The sequence below is a fragment of the Apteryx rowi genome, unplaced genomic scaffold (assembly GCF_003343035.1).
Source record: "Apteryx rowi isolate R43461 unplaced genomic scaffold, aptRow1 scaffold_10, whole genome shotgun sequence".
NCBI lineage: Eukaryota > Metazoa > Chordata > Aves > Apterygiformes > Apterygidae > Apteryx > Apteryx rowi.
The window spans coordinates 4,382,211-4,405,157 of NW_020447197.1; the positions used below are offsets into that span (position 1 = coordinate 4,382,211).

Here is a 22,947-nt window from a genome sequence, read left to right on the forward strand (position 1 = left end):
CTGCCCCTTCCCGATGGGAATCTTCATTTAAGCAAGCAAGTAATATCTAACCAGGCATCTGGCCCATGCCAAAACCAAACAGCTCCTTGAGTGGCTCAAAGCAGCCAAAAAAGCAGTTTTCATTCRCATCCTAAACATGGACATTTGCTCAAGACTGGTAATAATTTTTCATTATGATTATTATTAGCCAGAAGGTGCAGTCCTTGCAGCCTGTGGTGGCTTGAGGTAAAAACCAGCGTAATTTGAGCTGTGATCAACCAAAACAYGAAGCAAATGCTGTGTTTTATTCAATAAAGTCCAGCAACACAAGGCTGCCTGGGTAGGCACAAAGTAATTTGTTTTGGATGTAAAGATGGAAAAAAATAATTGTTTTGTCTTCAAGGCAAAAAAAGAAAAARAAGAAAAGGAAAAAAAGGAAATCTGTATTAACAGGAAGGACATTGCCAGGCTAAAATTCATACTCAATAAAATACTTTTTTCTGTTCCCTTATATTACTAGGCAGAGATTGTCAATTCTCATTATTTTGCTCAAAGCCAAAAAAAYCATCACCTGTCGCTAGGAAGACACTTCCACTGGTATTAAGAGCTTGCCCAAGAACTAAATGTTTTAAGAAAAAAAAGTGGGGAAAAAAAGGCAGGTAGCTGAACAGTGCTTGAAAATACTGACTTAAGAGGAAAAAGCAAGAGAGGAAAGAGCAAAGCAGAATAATTCCGCGATTTTTAAGGCAACCCGGGGGCTTTGAAGGCCTAAGCGCCGCTTGCAGGGGACGGGCGCCGTGGAGAGCCTCGGGCTGGACGTYGGCACTGGCYGCCCCGCGGCGCCGCCTRCCCCTYGYGCGCTCTGGGTTCGGAGGGAGCCTTTACGCAAGGGACATGGACAAAACCACGGACTAAAAAAAAACTGAACAGCGAAATCAGTAAGTCTCGTTTCAGCGCACCTGCYGGCTGGGCCTAGCCGGACCCCGCAGCCTCCCTCAGGCCGGTCCCTGTAGGATGCGCGGGGCGGGGGGGGGTGTCAGCGTGCGGAGAGGAAACCTGCCCGCTGCGGGTCTGTGCAGGCTGCGTAAGGACGTGTGTGATGGGTGCGAGAGGCCGCCACACGGCGTGTGGAAAAACGGCGGTTTCGGGTTCTTTTTTCTGCAGGTCCGGCCCGAGCGGGCCCAGCGGAGGAGCCTGAGGCCCACACGGGCCATGCGGCTGCAGCCCCGCCGGCGCCTCTGAGGGCAACGCCGCCGCCACCGCCGCCGCCGACCATGAGCRGGCTGCTGTGGCGCCTGGACCCGCGGCGGGTGCCGTGGGGCGCGGGCTGGCGGGCCGCCCGGGGCCGGGTGCTGCGCACCAAGCCCGTGGAGTCCATGCTGGAGGGCGCCGGCGAGGGCGCCAAGCTGGCCCGGGTGCTCACCACCCTCGACCTCATCTCCCTCGGCGTCGGCAGCTGCGTGGGCACCGGCATGTACGTGGTGTCCGGCCTGGTGGCCAAGGAGATGGCGGGCCCCGGCGTCATTGTCTCCTTCATCATCGCCGCCGTGGCCTCCATCCTGTCAGGTGAGCGCCGGCGGCGCGCGGCTTTTCCCCGGCTCTGCCCCCGCTCCGGCGTCGGGCGCGAGCGCAGTCACCCCAGGTTAGCCGTCTGGTGGCCTCCGCGAGCAGGGCGCCTGGGCTAGCACCTCCTGAGCCCTGGCTGGCACTGGGTGGCCACCGAGGCGCCTTCTTCTGGCGCGGACCTTAACGGCTCGGCCGCTCCTAAATCAATTTTGCAGCTGATCCAGGATCGCACTTTGAATTCCAAAAATAAAAGGGGCAGAGGGGGAGGAATGATGTGTTTTAGCGAAAAGTCAGGGGATTCTCAGATCCACAGGATGGCTGGGGCTGGAAGGACCTCTGGAGGTCTGGCCCAGGATGGTGTCCACACGGACAGCTCCCCCTCCTCCCTGTGAGCCCAGCGGAGCGCACGGCTCCATCCGTGGTTTCCCCAGCGTTCCCGGTGTCCGTCCTTTCCAGCCCAGCGCTAACACGGCAGGCGACGCTCCAGCCCCCCCCCCCGCTCAGGGCGCCTTTGCCCTGCGTCAGCCCGACACCGAGCTTTCACGCGCGAGTTGGGTAGGGAAACTCGAGTAAACGGCAAAGGACTTCAACGTGACACAGGAACAGTGACCACGTAAAAGGACCCGGCTTAGCTTCTAAAGACGCAGGATTTTCATAGGGGGAGGCGAGCCCCCGGCGTACCACGCGGAAGAGCCTCACACGAGCAGCACATCCGTCCCATGGCAAAAGACGTGGGATTGCCCCACGCGCACGACAGGCTGGTTTCTCCCGTGGCCACGCGGCGCGGAGAGCCCTCTCAGCTGTCTAAACCGCCGGGGTGCTGCTAGAGCCGGCTCTCTACGAGCTGCTGCAAGACCTGAGCTAACGCCACCAGCCCTCCGCGTGGGCTGCCAGGACTCAGCCATAGCATCGGGTGAAAGCCACGGGACGCCGATGTGCGTGAGAAACCTTCACACTCAGCAGCAGCATTTCCTGGAGATGACAGGTTTTTTCCTTCCCATTACAATCCAAGAAAGATAAAACCGAACAAGCGACGGGCTCCCAGAAGAAAAATATAATGGCATGATTAAATTTAGGCTTTTTGCCCGAAAGATCTGATGCTTATCTGATATCCCAAAACAACAAGTAAACTTAACTGGGGGGGGGGCAAGGGGGGGGCAGCCAAGGCAGTAAATAACATCAGTGTCTTTGCTGTTTCCTGCTGCCTGCTTTCTCTCCTCTTTAAGTGCTTCACTGGTCATGACACATACCAACAGCAAACCGAGAAAGCTGGAGAGCCTGGTGGGTCTCATCTGAGAAATACGCTATCCTCCAAAAGGTGCTTTTTCACCTTAGGGGAAAGCTCGGATGGTCCTCCTGCCTTCACCTGCGTGGGAGCCTCGTGTGGTCCGCTGTGTTTACTGTTCTTCTTTCATCTCAAGTTGCTTTTGTAGCGCTGGGAAAGTGTTTTCCTAAGGATGCATTGTTTTGATAGTCTCCTTGGCCGCTTCCTCACTTCATCGTTGACACTTCTGTTGTTTATAACAGCAACACATTTTTGGCAAGTAAAACCAAGCAAGGGTTCAGGAGTCAGATGGGCCATCCAGCTAATTGGGGGACCAGTTCAGCTTTCACTTAATATTTAGCAGTCGTTCCAGGCATGTAGAGTGCTGAACTCAGGCAAGCGTGGATGGACAGATTTGAAGGAGCTACTTAAACTCACAGTTTTAAGGCCAATGAGACAACTTGATCCCCTGTTTTTCTTTTGCATATCACAGATCATTAAGTCAGATCCCATTACCTGCAAATTGAGCTCAAGAGGTTTTTGGCTATAATACTTCTTCCAGAAAACCATTCAACTTGCTTTGAAGACATCCACAAAGAATTCCCCCTGGGAAGGTTGTTCCAGTGGTAAATCCCTTTGTACTGTTCAAGTTTTTTGCCCAGTTTCAGACGTGGATTTGTCTGATTTTGTCTTTCAGGCAAATTCCAGCTCTGCCTTCCTCTAGATGTAAGAGACAGTACTGTTCCCCATTAAGGTACTTACAGACACACTATAATTGATTCACCTCTCTGTTCTTCTGAATAGATTAAATCAAATTGGTCTCTTTTATTCTCTCACTGGAAGGCCTTTTATTCAGCTCTCAAACAAAAATGCTCATCTAACTTCTTTCTAAAAAAGCCTCTAGTGCAGGAGATACCACAGACTCCCTCAGTCTGCCGCTACAGTCAGGATTCATCATCCTGACCTCAGTGTCTAACCAAATCCTCCTCTTTGAAAAATCAGCAGTTTCCATCTTACCCAGACCCATTATTTTCTTCACAGCATTTTCCACCAGCCTTTCCTTGCCCCTTCAACATTCTCTTCTCTTAAAGAAATAAAATCTTGTAGATTATATTTTGCAAACCTCTGGCTCTGAGCTCAGGAAAGAGTCAGGTCCTCCCTTCTAATGGTTACAGCCAGCCTGACAGCACAGGATAGTCTTCCCTGTCATACAATCCCCCAGGCATTAGTGTCAGGCTGCTCCAAGAAAAAAGAGACTATGACTCACTCGGGAGCTGCTCTGCAACTCTGGTGACCACTGGTGGGAGTTTTCAAGCCCCACACCACGCTGCTGTGGTGTGTCCTTACCTGGGACCCACATGAAAGCAGACTCACCAGGGGCAGACTCAGACGCAGACTTCCCCAAAGCGTCACCGCCAGGGCCTACTGCATGCCTGGCTTTCTAAGGCAGGACAGAGCCCAGCACCCTCCCAGGGGCTGCTCGGCTGGAGCTGGGGCTGGAGCTGGAGCTGGGGCTGGAGCTGGGGCTAATTAGGAGCTAATTGGACTGTGCTGAGGTCAATTGGCCTAGTGATGCCCTTCTGTCCTTGCAGGGACAGCGGGGGGGTGGTCCTTTTCCTAAGGAAGTTTTATTCCTGGAGCTCCCTTTTATACATTTGCATATAGTGGCCATTAAACACAACAGACAAACTAGGATGGCTCAGTGGTTTGTTGAAAATAAGATTTTGCTGCAAACCGACCTCGGTAAAATGGCTGCTCTTGGTTGCTGAAGAAYGGTCCCTGTAGATTACTTGTACAGAAGCATGAATTTATTAGTGTTACCTCCAGCGCTGCTGCAACCCACCCCCCCTCAGAAAGCTGGCTGGTAGTGCATCTGTTGGGATGAGTGAGCATGCAGCCTGCAGAAAGCCTAAAAGCTTTTCCGTGACCTGCTCCGCCTGAAACATCAGTCCCTTCATGGCACAGCGCCCGCGGRGTGTCTCCCAGTTCCCCCGCGGCCTCGTGCCTGGCGGCGCGGGCTGCAGGAGGGTTAGCACGCACGCCACGGCCACGACCGCCCTGACATGCCACAGCCGGCACTGTGACGCTGGGCTTTGGGGTTTTGACATCCAGGGAGGATTTCACAATTCCTACTGCCACTACTCAGCACCCAGAGGTTGCTGTTTGCCAGCGAACATCCACCGCTCGGTTCATGGTGTCTCATTCGTGAGAGAGGTTTTGCCCCACGGAGAAGGAGGGAAGTTCCTGCATCCTCACRGAGGCAGATCTCGCTGCTGCCTTTCCGCACATGCTCCGGTTGTCCCGAAGCAGCTGGGTGGTTAGCGCCTGGGCGGTAAATCTTCAGACTCCATGGGAACGGAGGAAAAAGTTTTACTCGGAAGAGAGCCAAGTGGCCTGGCAATTTCTGCAGCGACCTTCCATCTGAGTTGCTGTTTCGTGAACCTGTTTCAGGCCAAACACACACCATGGCAAATAATTCAAGCAACAGCTGGAAAGACAGGGAGACGAGATGAACAGAAAAAACATTTAACTCCCTCTGCTTGCACTTCATGCTAAGCCGCTGGCTGCCTTAACTCCAGTCAAGCCCAAACAAGATAAACCAAAGAATGGAGATGTAAATTAAGTCTTAAAAATGAGGGGTTGTAGATGGGTCTTGGAAGGGACRATGTCATGAACTGAACAACTCAGCTGTGTTTATGTCCCTCTGAATAGTACCAGTAACTATATAATTATGCCAGCGTAATGATTGTTATACCAATTACACAGTGGAGCTGATATTCAAGGAAAAGAAATGGTCTGCCGTGAAAAGACTGTTCTTCCAAACAACTGCTGTGTTCGTTTGTTTTCTTCTGCAGAAAGCTGCAATCACTCTCAATTGGGGGGAAAAAAAAATCTGTCTCCAAATTGAGAGAGCCGCTGCAGGGAGCTGCGCTGCCTTTTTTCTGGGACCACCCTCGGAGTGCACCCCCGGAGCAAGGCTCGTGCCTGCCGCCTCGTTCGGGAGGGCACCGGCACAGCTGGTGTTTCCCGGGGCACCAAGGCGGCCGAGATGCTGCATAGCTGCACTTGGGGGATGAGCCACGGCCCACAGGCACCGCGCGCCCAGTCACCTCCCCGTCTCCAGCACTGAGAGGCGAAGCAGCGCTTGGTTGTGCCTATGGGAGACACAGCTGCCGTCAGCAACGTTTCATAAAAGGTCGGAGGATTTTCTTTTAATTGTGAAATACCCTTGCAATGAAAAGCTGAAACCCAGCAGTATTGCGAGGCCCCAGTTCTGCAGACATTTAGGAATTGTTCTTATAAAAGAAAGCACCACTGAATTCAATGGCACTACTTAAGCCGGTGATGCAGGATGCAGGATGCTTGCAGGATTGCTTCTTTTTCTGTGGTTTTCTCAGAGGCAGGTATTGCACAGGGACTTCTGCCTCTAAGCTGTAACCTTTTCGACCCTGCAGAGCAAGAAAACTATCACAACCCTGGATTATAATAAGAAACCTTCAAATTAGAATAGACAAAATATCTAAAAGCTCTAAATATTAGTAGAAAATGCTACGTTTCATAAGAAGTGCTGATTTTGCAAACGTCTTGGTTCTGTACCCCAAACTTGGAAACACTTTTTTCTCCGAGACCTGCCAGACAAAGCCACCGCCTACGCACCAGCGCTCCCCGTGCAGCCCTCGGCCCTGCGGCAGCTCCCCATGGCGCCTTGGCTCTCCCCAATGACATGCAGGTCGTGGTCCCCTGACACTCGGAGGCCACCACGCCGCTGCCGCCTCTTGTGGCCACCTCCAGAAGGGTGACAGTCCCTTTCTACGGTGGCGTCCTCCAAAGAAGAGCCCCCTGCTGAAGCTTCGCGAGTGGCAAGGATGAGGAAGGGCCTCTCACGCCGAAAGGGGTTCGGGCTCTCCCTTTCCTCTGCAGCAGCCGAGCTTTCAGACGCGTAGGGACAGGTCCGTTACAACCCTGCACAACRAGCACGCAGTGCGGTACTCGTGCAAATGTTACATAAAAGCACAAAAATATTTCAAGGAGTGAAGGAAAAAGGAGATGGGAAACCATCGGCTTTGTGTCAGATGCTCTTCCTAAGGCAGGTTAATTGAATATTAATAATGCAGTCGGTTGGGCCCACTGGGTGCCGTCGCCGTGAGCCTGCTGCCACGGCAGAGCTTCGCAGCGCGACGAGCCGCAGCAGGGACCCCTTTTTGCAGGGGAGCCCATGTCTGCGGCCAGGCCGGGCAGCCGGTGGCTATGTAGTGCACACAACACTGTTGTAGAGTTTAGTGAGATCAAATCTGCACCCTACTAGATTAATAATGTTATCTTCCTTTTGTAAGCCGTTCATAGAGGGGGAAGCGTTGTTAGCCCCTTTGCGATGGAGAACCTGTAGCCCAGCAAGGCAGAGTGGTTTCACTGGTGTCACCCGATACAGTCAGAGCAGATCYGTCAGATCTTTCATCTCATACCTCCCTGTCCTCGGGACTGAATACAGCATGATAAAACAAAAAGTAGCTTATTTTCCTATATGTATCCCTCTATCTAATGCACACACACAGCATATCACTGTACCCAATACACAGAGAAAGATTACTCTTCTATTTCAGGACCGTAGTAGAGCAATTGAAAACTCGGACCTTGCTTTGCCATTATCATTCTGTATCAATAACAATCCTCTTTAAGCCTTATCTTGTCATTGGCTAGAAACAGAGCTGCCTCCAAGAAAGATTATATGATTTTTAAGGCCATCAAAGAGAGAAACTAGATACTTGTCCCCATCGCAGCATCTGTTTCATAAATCATTCAGGCATGCAGTTATCTGTGAATGTCTTACGTTTGCAGATTGCATGCATTTTTAATCAGCTTTGAATAATGACTGGATGTGGGGATGGATGCTGGGCTGTCGTCTTGTTCCTGCAGTTGGGCCTGCTTTACAGAAGTAAAGTTTTCAAGTATCCCATTGAAAACCACTACCAGCATCACGCATGCAAGTTAAACAGTGAATAGCATATAAAAAAAAAAAACAGTAACAAGAAAAGAAGTGCCACTGAATTCAACTTAGATCCAATAATTTTGTGTTGATACTGTGTGAAAACTGCACCTATAATAAGAGCAGCAACCTCATAAAGCTATTACAAATTATTCATTCTCCTTTATATACTGAACTGACTGTAAATTTGAAGCAATTATTATTTTTGAAATAGAAAATGGTAATTGATGAAGAATTCAATAAATACTACATGTTTGCACAACGATAATAAAGGCTCTAAACTGTTAACCCCTGTGACATCCTGCTCACTAGGGAGGCAAGGGTTGCTGCGATGCTGAACTCACAGTCTAGCTGAACTGAGGTTGAGGAGAAAGGACTTAATCGGCGTTAAAAATGCAGAATTCAGTATAGCCTTCCAGCACTTGTTCTGACTAATATTCTGAGAATTTATGACTAAATCCATCCATTAAGTTTAATGAAAAGCTAATGGTTGTTTTAAGACAGCAGTGTATCAGGGTCAGGTTTTTATTGCAAAGTATCCTAACATAGTAAGTGCACAAGGAGTTTGGAAAGTATTAAAATTCACTGAAATTTCCTGAACAGCTCCAGTTAAATACTTCTTTTTTCTTTTTTTTCTTCTATTGAGTCCATTTTACAATTATTTTTCAGAACGAGACTTACACGTAGCATTTAACTGTTCAAATAGCTTACATTCTCTATGTAAGATGGCTTCAGTCTCATCTTACACAGGTATAAACGAGGGCAGGGACGATCTGGACAGTGCCGTTGCCTGTATCTGCATAGGAATAAGCAAGGATACGCGTCTGGAGACGGCACACCCACTGCTGCCTCCCAACGCAGTTATGAAATTGCACCCTTAGCTCGCGAGGAGACGCTGGGGTGCGAAGGGCTGCCAGGCACCGTCCTGCAGTAGGTGCTTCGCAGAGGAATAACTGAGAGGCGGTTAGTGCCGTTTATGCCAGCGGACATGAAAGCTGCTACGCGTCAGTCCGGAGGTCAGGAGATCTGCAGATCGCTGAGGGCAACAGAGTATTTCTCAGCTTTCGGCAGTGCTGAAAGCGAAGGCTGGAGTCACTGAAGCGCGGCACCGCATACAGTCGGGGTGGCAGAGGTGTAGTCTTGTTTGCACCCCTCTACAGCATCTCATTCCAGGACCAGGCCGGTGTCTCTGCACCTTCTCAAATGTGCAGTCCCCCCAAAGAGTCAACTGCAGAGGAGCAAACCCCAAGGGCAGGCTCAGCAGTCGAGCTCGAAATGAGTACCTTGGCTCCCCACCACCTCCCAGCAGCCCAGGGCTATTGGAAACCCCTGGAAACCCCATCCTGCCCAGGAGCAGCTGTGCAGTGCGGAAAGAGACCGCCAGACTATTGACCTGCATCAAAACTAGCATCCTACCTGCTTTTTTAGCCAAGCAGTTGTGGAGGGAGAGTCCCCATGGGATGTCTCTGAGCTCCTCCGGACGTTAGCTGCCGTTTGCTCTGTGTGTCCTGGCTGCGCTAGTGCCATGCTGGAGGTGATTCATGGGACCCGATGCTTTAGTCACATCAGGGAATGTGTTGTCTCCAGTGTTTGTGTAAAGGAGACAGGATTTGGCCCCAGGCTCCCAACGGCAGTGTTCATCTGTTGAGCAACCCCTGTATTATTGGCTCCTCAGAGTGTTCAGGTGGCCTGTGGCCCCACAGACATACCCACCGGTGGGCCTCTGCTTATATTCCTTGTCCCTGCTGCATCATCCTGCATGAACCTAGCAAGGAGTGATTCCACTTTATTGCTTTTACACTGAGACCTCACAGCACCACCTGCATTAAAGGGCTGGAAAACTGCCTCTTCTCCTCACAAACGGACAAGAGCAGTCAGCGTGCCCACCCATGGCCAACCCTGCCCATGCCATCAGCTGGATGCTCCGGCCATTATGCAGGAATTTCCCAGCCAAAGACCTTCTCTATCTCCAGTCTTGAACACAGACATCGCTCAGCCATCAGCCATCACTGATTCACAGACATCTCGAAGTAGAGCGCTATAATACAGCTATGACCCTGCCTGACTCGGGCTCTCTTCCCTTTCGCACCCCATCTCCAGCTCGCTGTCAGCTAGCTGGGTCTCTTGGCATACGGTAAATAACGTCTGACTGAGCGATCCCTGTTGCACCTGAAACTTCCTGAAAGCCGTCTCATGAGAAAAACCCTACAGCTGTTGTTATTCAAAATGGCCTTTGGCAAGGGACTGAATTCACACAGCCTCTTTCAGCTCCTCACAGGCCCTGGAGGTTGATCATTTGTCAACCCTGTATCTCAGACAATCTCCTTCGTGACGGGAACAGGCAGAGTTACAGATCACGGCACGCCTCACGTCAGGGTGTCACAGTCACAGAAGTCACCCGCCAGCCCGGCCACAGGAGAGCCGGGTGACTAATGTGGGATTGCTTTGCTTTAAACAAAGCGGAGAAAAGAAGAAAAAGAAAAGAGGTTTCTTTGGCTTGGAACAAGAACATAACTAAAATTTTTCTCAGCAGATCCAGTGACAGGCTCTGACCCATCTGTGAGCCTTTGCAAGCGTTGCCCATGGGTCAGCTCTACGCTCCTGTTTCTCTGGGGGATGTGGTCAGTGACGCAGCATGTCCTTGATCCCCAAGGATCAGGTTTGCAGGCACCTGGACAAGCACTCAGCTGCTCGGCAGGCTCCAGTTCTGCCTGCACAGCTCCACATCGCTGTGCTCCTCCAGACACTGCTGTGTTCAAGCAGTGATAAATAACCACCGCGTTGAGGAGTTGGTGCAGTCCTGGGGTGGCAGGTCAGGCGAGCTACTCTCAGTTAGTCCTAAAAGCAAATGCACCCAGTTATACTTTTTTTTTTTAAAAAAAAAAAGAGTAAGCTGCTTTGCAAAGGAACTTTGATCCCATTACACGCTGCTACTGTGCAGGTGGCCCCCTCCTTCCCCCTCACCCTGACACCACGGATTTAAGGAAAGGACGTGTGCACTCTCTTCCCAGCCTGTGGGCAGTGGGGCTGTGCTGTGCCCCATGCCCTGCAACTCAGGGAGAGCTCCTGGCACGTCCACAGGTTAGGAGGCAGGTCAGACCCAGGGCAGGTTTATTGCCGTCTTTCTACAGCCCAGCACTTTTCCTTACGGTGCTTTGTATTTTTCTAAACAGGCGTTTGCTATGCTGAGTTTGGTGTGCGGGTGCCCAAAACCACTGGCTCTGCCTACACTTACAGCTACGTGACAGTGGGGGAGTTTGTGGCATTCTTCATCGGCTGGAACCTCATCCTGGAGTACCTGATCGGCACGGCCGCTGGGGCCAGCGCGCTGAGCAGCATGTTTGACTCGCTGGCGAACCACACCATCAGCCGCTGGATGATCAACAGCGTTGGGACATTAAATGGCCTAGGTGAGAATCAGTCTAGAAATACTCATGTCTTGCCATGCATAGTTTCCTACATTAATTAGGTCCTGAAGAGTAATTGGAATCTCATCAAAAGTCAGTCAGACATGGATATTATGCTTCATTCATTATTTACCATCCATCTGCCTTTTGCAGTCTGCTTCACAGACTCAGTTTGGAGGGACTGGGATATACAATCCCGATAGCTTGAGTCCCTTTGGAACGAGCTGGCACTGAGCAGAATAAACACCGCTGAAAAGCTAGTCCGATCTCAGAGGCTAATGGTAGCAAAGGAGCATTTCACCAAGTTCAAGCACTCTGCTCCTTCCCATTTAAACACACACAGTACATCGGGATCCTATAGCCACTCTTCTGCACCATTCTTGCTGCCTTATTTAGTCAGTATTTGATATTGTAGTGCTCTCCTTTACTCTTTTCCCACACTATTTTGAAGACTGCTTCTCCTGTGCTAGCAACAGCAGCATGTCATGGCTCATGTAGCCTTGAGAGGTTACCCAGTAGCAACATCATGGCTTGCAAAAGGCAACAGGCTTGAGTGCAATTGGAGGTATGAGGATAGACAAATTTCTTTTTACCAGGAATGGATTTGAACTTGCAAGTTCAGATCCAAACACAAATGTCTGGACACCGAGCTAGAACGAAGCCATCTCTCCTAGAGACAGGCTCAAACGATGAGGTTAGGGCATGCACCTGGAACCGCACCTGCTGGCAGCTTGGTTAGGTTTTGATCTAGTACTTTAGCCTGCGTCCCTCTCTGATTTACACTCTTTGCCTGGAAAAGAAAGATCTTCCTGCCAGACTGTTGATTTGATGTGTTTCCTAGAGCTGTTTCTGATCAGGTGGTGCAAGGCATGCTACCAGGCCATCTGCATCCATCTCTCCCTCTCGCAGCCACACCGCAGGCTCACGCACGCACACTCATTAGTACAACCGACACCACATCCCGCGCAACCTAATCCCACCCCAGCTGGRAGCCTGCATGCAGAGGGATGGTGGTAGCAGCCTGGCAATCCAAGCTGCTTCTCCAGACCTCAGTTACTGAGGAATCATATGGACTCCATCTGTAATGTCAGGAAAACAGGAAAACAAGATCTCTGAGCACTGAACTGCAGCAGTTGAAAGGCAAAGCTGCAGCATATGCATGATTCTGTCTAACTGCACCATCTCTCAAAATGTCCTGGGTATGGAGCTGCTCTACAGACAAGGACACTGACAGGGATGAAGCCAAAGCAGGGAAGTCCTGGCTTTTGCAGACAGGAACAACCCGAAGCCCTGAAGTGATACTCCCTTTCAGACCCTTTGAGAGAACAAGGCAGTGCCTGCAGTACTAGCATGTAAACTCAACGCTGTGATGTTCCTATATGATTCAGCGATTCTCTGTGGTTCCTTCCAGTAAATAACAATAGATTGCTGTCCCGTAACAGTTTCATGCAACTTTAATATATGATTGATTTTTTCATTAGTAGTTGGCAGATACACATTATTACAAGCTGAGACCAGATTGTTTACTGCCTTCCTAAAATTCCTAAAGGTGTCTTCAGGCACCATGATTTATCATCTCTATAAACCAGCTTTAGCAAGTGGAGACAGAGACACACCGAGACCACCACGAGTCCTTTGCAATGAGATCAAGTTCTAAAAAACTTATATTGCTTCAGAGTCTGAAAAGCATTTAGAAAAGCCCACAGAGATTCTGGAGATGCTTTCCCTTGCTATGGATGAAGACTTACAGACATCTTTTCTTTTATCCAGGGAAAGGAGAGGAGTCATACCCTGACCTCCTTGCTCTGGTTATTGCTGTCATTGTCACCATCATTGTGGCCATGGGTGTGAAGAACTCGGTGGGGCTCAACAACGTGCTCAACGTCATTAACCTGGCAGTCTGGATCTTCATCATGATTGCCGGGCTCTTCTTTGTCAAAGGTGACAACTGGTCTGAAGGGCAATTCCTGCCATTTGGATGGCCGGGGGTGAGTATCGTGCTTTCCCTGAGGCATTGCGCCTGACGTGCTCAGCTCCATGCTCCAGGGCCCCCAGCACTGCCCCCAGCACTCCCTGCTGTGCCCCTGTACCATGTCAAACCCCCCAAGACCGCAGCATTTTGTTGATGGTATGTGGGCACCTCTTACACTTCATTCCCCACCTCTTGGCCCTGCTAAACCCACCTGTGCTTTGGCCAGAGACCTCCAGCATTACAGGTTTGGACCTGGACCCTCCTAGCTCTGCAAAGTCCAAAGGACACAGCAATGCTCTGCCTATATCTCCTGCCACAGCTTAGCTTTCTTCCCAAATGCCCTCCTGGAGAGCCAAAGTGCCCATAAAAACATACAGACACCAGGGAATGCCATTAATAGACAGGCTTAACATAGAAAAATGCAGTAGCCATTCAAGAAAGGAAGCTCAGGAAGAGCTAACTCAGGCTTTACAGAAAAGGGGAGATACTTATGTTGGCTGGTTTTCAATAACAATGTTCTCAAGCATTTGTTTTGAGCACTTCATAACGCCACCTGCCAGTGCTTATTTTATGGATGTTCCCTCAAAGTTTACTGAGAATTTGGACATATTTGGCTTTTTTAGCTTGCTTGGACTGGTTTTTATCCAAGGATGAACAGAGACTGAAAATATCTCAGCTGGCCTAAACCCAAGATAATTTCTCAGATTTACACTGCTCGACTCCATCGGGGTCTTGTGCAGAAAAATAAGCAAGAAAGTAAAGTAAACCAAGAATCTTGATTACTGAGAGGGTCCCAAGCTGACATACCTTCCCTTCATCTCCCTTCAATAAATCAATACCTCCTTGCCAGAGAAAAACAGTGATTAGAAATGCACTGAGGCCCATCTGAGAGTGGAGGTCGTATTTACTTTTGGATTCTGCTTGGCCTTTTATACCATATAACAGGAATGAAAAAGAGGAAACAGAAGATAGCTGTTCTGCTCACATTCAACCTACCAAATAACTCCTGGCAAAAATATACATTTTTTAAAGATACATATCCAAAACACACCAAGAGTCTTCCCATCATTTTCAGCTGGTTATTTGCTTCACAAATTAAGCCAAAAGTAAAAGTAAATATGACTTTCTGCTTCTAGTGTGTAAGTCACCTGCGGGCACAGCACTGGCATGAGATGCCCAAGCAGTATAGAGACACTTTAAAACTTAATTACAGAAAGCCCCCTGAGAGAGGTGAATTTTACTGTATATTCCAGTACTAAACAGATGAGATGATAGAGATGAGATGGACACGTGTTATTCAGTTAGCTAGCTAGATGTGTGTGCACATGGCACACACAGGTATGGCAACTGCAGATTAACTCACCTCTTACAGCTATATAGTCTTCAGGCTGCTTCAGTGTTTGTTTCCTATGAATATCCTTGCTAATCTTGTACATTTAAAGAAAATATAATGAAATATTTAAACAGTACAAATAATTCATCATCCAAGTGTTCCCAACGTGTGCTCCTAACCTATATGCAGCCTCCAAACCAAACTGAAGTGGTTTGGAGAGCGGCACACATCTGACTGTTTATGCTCTATTTTGGTTCCTCTGTTAGCAGATTTTACTGCCACATTAGGAATGTTGCTAAGATGGAATGTGTAAACATATTACAAGTCCATATTAATTTAATCAGATTTGGGATGGAATATTATGAAAACAAATGAATGCCTAAAATTGGTTAATTGTCTCATCTGCCACTGCCAGGATCTCCTAGCAGATTCGGGCACTGCATAGCYGCATATTTGTAGTCTGCCATTCGTGAGCTGCAGATGCCTCGAGTGGCTCAGGCTGCATTTGAAATACCCTCTCTAGACCAAATCACTGGGTTGTGGGAGCTCCCAGCATCACACCGCAGATGGGAATGCCCAAGTGTACGTAGGCATGCTCTGCTCGGCTCTCACTCATCCTCAAGCCCAGATGAGGCAGAACTGGGCTCCTTAATTTGAGCACCCGCTTTAAGAAGATAGACTATACCAAATGTAAATTCTGTCCAGGATCGGGGCCGGGCAGCATGGGTCCCCAGCCCTGACCTGGGAAACGCGAGGAGCCGCCTGCTCCCACACGGCTCCCTCCTGGCTCTGATGCGCTTGGCTCTCCATGCAGGTGCTGAAAGGGGCAGCAACATGTTTCTATGCCTTCATCGGCTTCGACATCATCGCTACCACGGGAGAGGAAGCCAAGAGTCCCAACACCTCCATCCCCTACGCCATCACGGCCTCGCTCGTCACGTGCTTGACTGCATATGTGTCCGTAAGTACTAACTATCCATACATATATGTGTGTATATATATAGGAGCGTCTGTCCCTGCTGGGGCATCTGCGCTGCTCCTCTCTCTCAGTGAGACGGCGTGCCAGTCAGACCCTGGAACAACAGCTCTTTCTTTGGTGAGGACTGAGAAATCAGCTGTGTTTGTGTGACTACATCAGTGACCGATGGAAGCTGCCTTTTGGGCCCCCAGTGTGGATATTTCTCCAGGCAGAGGACTCAGCTACTTTCATTCTGCCGAGATCCCTGGGCCGGTTGCAGGAATGGCGGCAGCCTGTCTTTTCCCCGATCACCTCCATCCTCAGCTACACAGGGAAGCACATGTTCGAAAGCATAGCAAAGTGGAAGAGCAGCAGTGTTGCAGGAACCATCCTCTGGGTTGCATTTTTGGGAAAAGCAGCACTGCCTTTGTTGGAGAGGTGGGACAAGGTCCCAGTTAGCACAGCTCACTGGCTGTGCTGTAACGGGCATGGACAGCCAGGTGAGAGAAGTGCTAGAAGCAGAGTCCAGCCTCTCCACATGCCAATAAATGCATGTCTGTATTCAGGGACTTTCCCTGTAAGACAGCAAAATTGAGTCGTGGAGGGGAAAAACATTGTTCTGATAATTTTACAGGAAACTCACCAGCCGCCCTCTCCCGCAGGATGGTGGCTTTCCTCGAAATCAGCTTCTCTGTGCCTAAAACGAGATCAGAATATTTCCCCAAGTGATTCTGCCTTGGGTTTTGCTTCTACCCCAGGGAGAAGCAGTGACTGATAGCATGGTCCCTGTGCATGGGAACGTAGCTGAATTCAGCGTCATTTACCCCATGGAGGCCCACTAGCAGTCCTGAGTCGCAGCCGCTGCTCAGCCGGCCTTGAGCTGTCTTTCTTTGCCTTAGGAAGGCAGAGCCCAAGGCAGTGCAAACCCCTTCGATTAATGACTGCACAGCAAAGAACACACTGTCATCTACATTTACCGTTTTACATCCCCTCTGCAAGGAACATAGGGATACAACCGGCATCTGAAATCAGACTTGAAATTTTGGGGGGTTTTTGTCCTTGAGAAACAGCTCTCATGCCCTGTGAGTCCTCAGCAGAGACCAAAGCTGCTGCCCAGTGCTGACATCTGTGCTCCCCTGCCGCTCTTTTATCTTCCGTAGGTGAGCATTATCCTCACTCTGATGGTGCCATACGATGCCATTGACACTGAATCCCCTCTGATGGAAATGTTTGTGGCCCGTGGATTCTATGCTGCTAAATTCATCGTGGCCATCGGGTCTGTGGCAGGACTGACAGTGAGCTTGCTGGGTTCCCTTTTCCCAATGCCGAGAGTCATTTACGCCATGGCCGGTGATGGGCTGCTCTTCAGGTCAGTCATGCCTCTGCTGTCATTTATTTTTGCTCCCTGGATACTTTCTGGCATGAGATCAGGTTATAAGTGATTGATGTGAAATCTTCTGTGAGTTGTCCTGTCTTTCCTACGGAAACCTGTCAGTTCAGTGGCTGTGTTTCCCTTTTAATGCTTGGTATAATCGGACTGCACAAGGTCTGCAGCCAGGGAAGCGAATGCCTGAAAGGGATCAAAGCAGCACAGGCAAATGCTAGCTAGGAAAGCCCTCATAAGTTCAGGACAAGGAGGGGAGACGTGTTCGGGGCCGAGGGCTTTTCCACGTCCTGACAGCCAGGTGCCCTCACCATGTGGAGCATAAGGTCACAGACAAACTCAGTGCTGGTGGAGGAGCACACAAACCCAAGCAAAACCCCAGGAAAGTCAGGAGAGGTCTACAGATGCAGTAGCTGGTGGCAAAAGTTTCTCATGCATGCATACACAGCTCTGGCAGGAACAGATTGTCCCCAGCTAACCTAAAGTAGCACTGCCATGCCTTGTGAGAGCAAAATACCCACACTCTCAACACAAAGGGGAGTGACTGGGCGCTAATCCATCTATGCAAAAGAAAATGCTCCAAACCTGTGTGCTAGGGGATGGTGTAAAGCCATGGCTGCACTTTCAGATCAAGGTTTWTTATTTCGCTAGAATGTTGTCTTAAAAATTGCCTACCATGGTCTTAACCTGTTGCATAGTAAGTGACTATATTGTGCTACGACTAGGCTGGAGACTCTTTCCATCTGCTGAGGTTTGCACCCAGGGTTCTTGCATGGAGAGAGGAAGAAAATCCCTAGCATTAAAAAAAAGCAAGAAGAAACCTAGCCATTGCCCCATGACAAAATCCCACCTGGACTGTAGCACAGAGTGAACTCTGAGCTTTGCCACTTTGTTTCTGGCGGTGCTGAGCTATAGCACAAGAGTCTAAAAGACTCGCTTGTCCCAGCATGCTCCCATCATGATTCTGTGCTGCAGACCTGCACAGCCACTGCGTCTTCACAGACAGTCCAAGAGTTATTGGTAATGTAAGGAGCCAGGCAGAAGTGCAGGTTATATCCCTTCATGCATAACATGAGGGTAAGAGGCATCCCTGCCCTGGTGTCTTGTAGCTGCTGCAGTATTTTCCACTGCACTCCATCCAGCCTCCCTTCGGTCTCTCGTTTGGTGTTGGTATCTCAAGATGTAATTTATCCAAGGATGAATATTCAGTTCAAGTGTTATTTGTAAAGGTGTGCAGGTTCTATGCATAAAATCAAGGTACTGATTTGCATTTGCAAGTATCCAGGTCAACATTTCAGATTGCACAAAGTTGATCAGAGCTAGATATAACTTCAGATTCAGCCTCAGCGCTATTTCCATAGTCTGGAGTTTAAGCTCCAAAAACCCAATTTAAGCTCCAAAAAGCAATGAGAGCTGAAGTGATCATAGATCTGAGCTGGCTCTGTGCCTTTTCAGCTGGATAGGTGTTATTATGACAGGGAACCTCTGTGGTCTGCAATTTTAACTTTCTGCGACTGTTTCACACTCTAGATTTTTGTCCCACGTCAGTTCTTACACGGAAACTCCAGTAGTGGCTTGTATTGTCTCAGGATTTCTAGCAGCACTGCTCTCCTTGCTGGTCAGCCTGCGGGACCTCATAGAAATGATGTCCATCGGCACGCTCCTCGCCTACACGCTGGTCTCCGTCTGCGTCCTGCTCCTCCGATACCAGCCAGAAAGCGATATTGATGGCTTTGTTAAATTCCTCTCCGAGGAGCACACCAAGAAGAAGGAGGGCATCCTAGCTGACTGTGAGAAGGAAGTTTGTTCTCCAGGGAGTGAAGGAGAAGAGTTTACGGGCCAACCAACCAACACGTGCGGAGCAAAAAATCTGCCATCGCTGGGGGACAATGAGATGCTAATAGGGAAATCTGATAAATCCACCTACAGTGTAAATCACCCAAATTATGGCACAGTCGACATGACCTCAGGAATAGAGGCAGATGAGTCTGAGAACATCTATCTCATCAAGCTAAAGAAGTTAATCGGTCCACGGTACTACACAATGCGGATCCACCTTGGCCTGCCAGGGAAAATGGACCGCCCGACTGTAGCCACTGGCCATACGGTCACCACGTGCGTGCTCTTGCTCTTTGTCCTGATGTTCATCTTCTGCTCTTTCATCATTTTTGGCGCAGACTACATCTACGAGCAGAGCTGGTGGGCTGTCCTCCTTGTGGTGCTGATGATCCTGCTCATTGTTGTACTGGTGTTTGTGATCTTACAGCAGCCAGAAAACCCCAAAAAGTTGCCATATATGGCACCTTGTCTCCCTTTCGTCCCTGCGTTTGCTATGCTGGTGAACATCTATCTCATGCTGAAGCTCTCCACAGTCACATGGATCCGATTTGCTGTCTGGTGTTTTGTGGGTAAGTCTTGATTTATTTATTTATTTATTAATCCACCCTGTTTTGAAAGGACATTAATAGTAACTTTGCTAATTAGAGTACTTAGGCTGACATGGCTGCTTTTCCACTCCTTTGCATTTTCCATTTGTAATCCCAAAGTTCTTACAAACCTCAGTTAATCAAGACTCAGAGCTACAGCCAGCTGGAGAATTACACCTCCAGAAAACGTCAGTTTGATGGAAGTAAAGTGTTTCACGGAAAGGTGACTGTTTTGATGAGTTTTTAGATGCAAAGTAGGTGGGTTTTGGAAATTGCCTTGCAGGCAGGTTTCTGACAGAAATCTCCCTGCTTTCCTCCTGTTTCACCCAGTTGAGCTCTTTCAGCAGCCCACACTGCAATCTCAGTGCTACATTTCCAAAATCCAGGGCTACCCAACCTCAAGAGCCCTGGGAAAGGGAGAGCTGAGGGATCTGCTGGGTCTATCTCCAGGTCTCAGTCTACACTCTTAGCTTCATGGCAGGGGGCTCTCAGGTCTTGCATGCTCTGTTGTGAATCCTGAAAGCCCAGATCTGAGTGGCTTTTTTGCAGAATTTAGGCTTCTTGGCATGTAGCTGGGAGCCTGGCAAACCCATAGTTTCCCCTGATTTACATTGTAATCCACATCCTCCCAAAATAAACAAGAGGAAAAGAGCAGCTCTAATAGCTCCTCCTGAAGGCTGAACTATACAGAACTGAAACAACAAAAGAGTATCAAAGACAAGGACTCTTTATGGAGAAATAGTATTACCTATTATATTGCAGTAGCACACAGGAGTCCCAGTTGCAGACAGTAGATCCTGAGCACCATGCTAGCACTTAAAAGGACAAGCTCTGGCCAGCTATCACACCCGCAGACCTCACCTTTGGGATGAGAGTTTAAGATCCTGTGCTGCATGTCACGCTGGCCCTCAGAAGAAGAAAGGGGCAGAGGGAAGAGAGAGAGTTGGGAGAGCTCCCCGGCACTGCCGCTGCTCCCCAAGGTGACACTGAGTGCCCTTGGGCTCCAAGCCAGCTCCAGCACTTTTATTTGCCCTGTTTTATCTTCTTTCAAAGCAGCCCTACCTGGCTGAGCTGTAAAATCGAGGGCTTGACAAAGAGCATCACAGAATATGTTTTTAGGCTTTAATCAGCCTGAGAGTAGGATATCAGCTTCATTATCCTCTCCGAACAGAAAAATTTGTGCACAGACCAGCCATCTGTGAAAGATCATTTTTTATAAGAGGTGGCAAACAGAGCACAGTGTGCTCCCAGGTCATCGGCATTTGATGGAATGATTGACTCCTGTGAATGAGAATCAGTGCAAATGATGCAGGCAGGCTGCTGTCCCTCACCATAAGGCATGGATCATACCTTTCCTGGAGGGAAAACGGAGGCTGACACAGAACATAGTGATTGGATCCTCCAGGGATTTCTGCAGATTTCACATTTTGCAAATTTCTCAGGAGCCTTATGTTCTTTGTAGAGGTTGCCCTTGGCTTGTAGAGCCAGGTGATGACATTGACAAATCTTGGCTCTCCTTTTTGGCATCTCAGAGATTTTAAATAAGTCTCACAGTTTCTGTCTTCTGGTGGGGGAAGTTGCTGGGAGACAACCTTTTTTCCTCTGCTTCTGCAGGTCCCACAGCAGAAGCACTGGCTCACAGAGGTCAATAACCCTAAGTCTAGCTGTTCAGCAGTAGCTGCCCCATGCACCTTTTGGTCTGAGATTACACGTTCAAAGCCTTTTGGCTCTTAAAAAGAGATAGGTAAAGCTGCAGATCCAGTGAAAGACCTTCTGCCTATACCTTTGAAGCAAAGGGACTGCAAAGCATCAGCTTAATCTGCTGTGTTTAAATACTTTCCCCTGTGGGACACATCCAATACCTCTTTGGCTACCAGAAATGGCAACAAGTCAATTAAACCACTTCACTAACATATRATGGACTTCACTTGCCACATCCGTAGCAGAGGTGAAACCTTTAGCCTGATGGGAGAGGTGGATCCCATTTGTTTTCATGTTGAATTGCACTGCTGGCTGAGATTTGCAGTCCTTCTGCACAGACACTGGATTTAACCTCCCAAACATCGGCACCCACTGCCAGTCCATGGCAGACCAGGGGCTCAGATTTCTCTACAGACACATCTGCAGCAGGTTAATTCCAGGATCCATTGCCAATTAGGAATTTAGATTTCCAGATACATTTGTTTCTGGGAAAAGCACTGGTATGGGTAAATAGGAAGGTGAGATCATGCAGGGCTAGAAAGAGAGAATGAGAAATGCAGACCTGAAAAAAAACTCCCAAGAGGAAGGGACAGGATTTCAGAGTTGTTTTAATACCAAATATACTTAGTCTGATAACCCTGGGGCATGTTTGGCTGCGAGTACCAGTAGGAGAGAGACTGAGAACATAAGAAAACTCCAGAGAGAAAAGAACAGCTGGGAGGATAACAGGATGGAAATGCAGGGTTTTTAGCATTTAAGATACAAGCAAAAGTCTGTTGAGAGTTGATTTCCTTCCTAAAGCTAGAGAAAGCAATCACATGGTTAAGTAGCAATCACAGCCAATGTTTAAAATATTACCTCCCAGGTCACAGATAGATGCTTGAAAACACAATCACAAGGTTCAAAAACCAGATATCAATTAAAACATTCAGGACTTTAAGAATATAGATATATTTACTTTTGTTTAACCATCATCAGCTTGAGTCAACCTCATGTTTGATGGGAAGAGGCTGATACATCAGCCAAAGACGTGGTCTTTGGGGGGCAGGTGTCCACTTCCAGGCATCATGCATTTTTAGCTGTGCACACGCTCTCATTTGTCTCCACCCTGGGCTGAGAGGTGTACAGCTAAGAGAAGCACCAGCAGGAGGAAGGCATGTCACTGTGGTCATCTCCATTGCCCCTGTTTAAAACAGTTGAGTTTCCGATGGAGCTGGAGCACACCATTTTCCAGTGCCAGCCCCTTTCTTCCCTGGGATAGTTAATGGCCAGATCTTCTCCTTCTTTCCCACCCCTGCAGGCTTGCTCATTTACTTCGGCTATGGCATGTGGAACAGCACCCTGGAGATCAGTGCCCGGGAAGAGGCACTTCATCAGAGCACGTACCAGCGCTACGACGTAGATGTCGACCCCTTCTCTGTGGATGATGGCTTCTCCTATGCCAATGAGAGCGAGAACTACCAGGACTGGGGCCCTTCTGAGGACAAAGGCTTCTCTTACCAGCAAATGGCGGGAGCAAAGGAAAGCCATCGGACGAGTAGCAAACCGAAAAGCAAAGGCAAACACAAACAGAATTCGGAGGCCCTGATCGCCAACGACGAGTTAGACTACTCACCAGAGTAACGGAGACAGGAACCGGGCCGCCGCGCTGCCCCTCACACCCTTCCCTTGAGTGACAACGGAAAGGCTTCTCCGGCTCCCCTTTTCGATCCCATCCTCCCTAACATGTCAGGGCCCACAGCCACCACCCCCTCCCAGTCACCTGTCCTTCAGGACAAAGGTTCATCCTGACCTCTGAGATTGCTATTTACCCTGAACAAAACAAACCTGAGGCCCGTTCGGAGTCCACCAGTCAGATCCTGCTTTGGTGAATGTTACCAAGGGGGCCAGGGCTCAGCTTCACTGGCAGATCCTCTAGTGTCTACTAAACCCTCGGTCTGACAGCACCAACAAAGTGAATTAAAAGAGATGTG

The 22,947-nt window shown here is 49.1% G+C and overlaps 1 protein-coding gene across 1 annotated transcript; it reads left to right on the plus strand.

Moving 5' to 3' along the window:
* Positions 1 to 1,253: 1,253 nt before the first annotated feature.
* On the plus strand, positions 1,254 to 22,597 carry SLC7A14 (solute carrier family 7 member 14). The gene is made up of 7 exons (XM_026061548.1): positions 1,254 to 1,545; positions 10,967 to 11,203; positions 12,971 to 13,188; positions 15,320 to 15,466; positions 16,624 to 16,832; positions 18,378 to 19,255; positions 22,275 to 22,597. The coding sequence occupies exons 1-7, from the start codon at positions 1,254 to 1,256 to the stop codon at positions 22,595 to 22,597; spliced, it is 2,304 nt and encodes a 767-aa protein (XP_025917333.1).
* The last annotated feature ends 350 nt before the right edge of the window (positions 22,598 to 22,947 follow it).